The sequence below is a fragment of the Penaeus vannamei genome, chromosome 26 (genome assembly GCF_042767895.1).
Source record: "Penaeus vannamei isolate JL-2024 chromosome 26, ASM4276789v1, whole genome shotgun sequence".
Classification (NCBI taxonomy): domain Eukaryota; kingdom Metazoa; phylum Arthropoda; class Malacostraca; order Decapoda; family Penaeidae; genus Penaeus; species Penaeus vannamei.
Window position 1 is genome coordinate 29,901,502 of NC_091574.1, and position 2,500 is coordinate 29,904,001.

At 48.6% G+C, this 2,500-nt stretch overlaps 1 protein-coding gene across 9 annotated transcripts in view; it reads right to left on the reverse strand.

Moving 5' to 3' along the window:
* capt (adenylyl cyclase-associated protein 1) overlaps positions 1 to 2,500 on the reverse strand; it is a 79,730-nt gene that overhangs the window by 34,072 nt on the left and 43,158 nt on the right. Inside the window, exons 1-2 of one of the 9 annotated variants that reach the window (XM_070140314.1) lie at positions 2,467 to 2,500; positions 158 to 723 (exon numbers count right to left, since the gene is read on the reverse strand). The exon at positions 2,467 to 2,500 is cut by the window's right edge and continues 61 nt beyond it. The exons of 4 other annotated variants lie outside the window; for them this stretch is intronic. In XM_070140314.1, the coding sequence (XP_069996415.1) occupies positions 158 to 602 (445 nt within the window). In that variant the 5' untranslated portion in view covers positions 603 to 723; positions 2,467 to 2,500. Of the gene's footprint in view, positions 1 to 157; positions 724 to 2,466 lie in introns of those variants that run through there. 4 more of the 9 variants (XM_027356452.2, XM_070140313.1, XM_027356453.2 and 1 more) reach the window with 4 other exon arrangements.

The window sequence follows — 2,500 nt, forward strand, 5'->3', positions numbered from 1 at the left end:
TTAATTATGATTATAAGAACATATGCCTTTTTAAATGCCTATCGTGAGCATCTCTTCCCTAAGACTGGCTTCATCTCCCTTGCAAAGAAGTAGATAACTGAATAAATGAAAACGGAAGCTCCAAGGGATCTGTTCCTATTTCTTTGCAAAGTATTACCTTCATCACACCTGCCTTGATCTACGCCACTATCCGCTCTCAGGGAGGAGGCCGGAGGCGAGGTCAAAGGTGACGTCACAAACGCAGACGGGGTCATCGAGGGCGTGGTGAGTGCGGGGGAGTTGTAAGGGGGCGTAGCGAGGGCGGGGGAGGTCAGGGGCGGGGTGGCCGAGGTCGTGAGGGCGGGCGAGACCATGGGGCGCAGGCCGGCCTCCTCCTCGTCGTAGCCGCTGTGGCCGTCCACCGAGCTCACGCCGATGGAGATCTTGGGGATGGCGCCGTTCTTGCGGCCGGTCTGCGTGGCGTGCTCGGCCGTGTGCAGCGGGCCGTTCCGCTGGCCGCCGCCGTCGCCGTCGCCGTCCTGGTCAGGCACGTGGCCGTTAGTCTTGTCGGCGCGGGCACACTCGTCCGAGGCGTCGCGGGCGCAGCTGCACGCGGTCCCCATCGTTCGGGAGGAACTGAGTGCGGCTTCACGAATGCATCACGGCAATGCTGCTTCCTGCGCGAACTTGCATGTTTTTTTCTCGCCTTTAAGTTACTGTTATATTGGGATCATAACTGAGCATCTGAGCGGGGAAACAATGGAACGAACTTTAGAACAAATCCCGCGACACCCAACTCATATCAACCAAGTACGAAATACGCTCTTGAAGCAAACGTTGTGAACGAGAACCGTCCGTAAACTCGCTCACAGACACACAAACACTCGCTCAATCTCTAGGCCACACGAACGAACGGCCACGCACAGCTGGGTCGGCCATCAGCTCCTCGGGGATGAAACACAAGACGCTCATATCCAAAACGACTTCAGTTTTAGTGGCCGGTTTACCACGCTACGCCACTGGCACCGGGGGCGGCCGGATCTCTACCGCCCACGTGTCGCATTGACGGTGGAGGTAGATAAGTAATAGGGGAAAAAAGTATTTAACATTGGAGGTAGATAAGTAATAGGGGAAACAAGTAATTAACGGTGGAGGTAGATAAGTAATAGGGGAAACAAGTAATTAACGGTGGAGGTAGATAAGTAATAGGGGAAACAATTAACGGTGGAAGTAGATAAGTAATAGCGGAAACAAGTATTTAACGGTGGAAGTAGATAAGTAATAGGGGAAAGATAATTAACGGTGGAAGTAGTTAGGTTATAGGGGGAAAAAGTAATTAACGGTGGAGATAGATAAGTAATAGGGGGGAAATGTAACTAACAGTGGAGGTAGATAATAGGGGAAAAAATTAACGGTGGAGGTAGATAAGTAATAGCGGAAAAAAACTAATTAATGATGGAGGTAGATAAGTAATAGTGGAAACAAGTAAAAATCTAGCTTAACAAATAAAGAAATAAATGTGGCACTGCAAATTCAGTCATTTGACAATCTATACTATTATTCTCGTAGTTCAATAATAACGATCAATATTGCTCACGGCATATAATCCTCCAGATAACAACTGCAGACCAACACACACACAAAAAAAACACAATTCAGAATTCACTATCTTACGCCATGGCCGAGGCGGGAAAACTCGAGCGAATTCGATACTGTCACGAATTCACGCATCGGTAACGTAGTCGCATGAATGAACTGGCGTCGTAAGGGGTTGTAGTTTGTTCAGAGCGAGTCGAATCGGGTTAATTGGGAAGCGTGAAATCGTGTAATTGGCGCGAGATGTGACGAGAAGGAAAGTGGTTTGCGTGACTTTGAATGCGGTTTGATCATTGGGGTATGTAATCTGTACAATTGTGGCGTGCGTGTACAAGCGGATAATCACAGGCAGAAGATAAGAAGCATACAGTACTTGAGCAGACTTGTAGACACAGACTGTTATTAGAGTGGGTATGGCAAGCCACTCAGTGTAAAGCCCGGCACGCGGGAAAGAAGGAAATGGAGGAGTCCTTTTTTGCAGTTCAAGTAAGGACTCGACGTCAGGAGCTTTCCCCACACCGCATAAGGTACTCTTAGGCACCGGCTTTCCCACTCTCTCACGCTTCGAGTCTTGTTTTAAACAACTGCCAACAGATCACACCGGAAATCGCATTTGCTCTGACACAAACAGGCTTAAATATACATGACGCATTTGTTCCCCTATCACTTCCCCCCCTGAAAAAAAATCCTCGCTTCACGATAGCCAAAAAATCTATAAAAAGGCCTTCAAATCACTGTGAATCTTGACGTTAGTTAAATGCTTATTTACGGCCACAAATCGGAGTTTTCCTTCGCCTCCGCCTGCACGCCGAGTCTCATTGCAAACGCCAGTCAAGGCTTATAATCACAGCCGAATCTGCCGACGCTGCTCGTCTCCACAATCTCTCTTACAAGTCCTGATCATGCAATCCGAGGGGTGCACGTA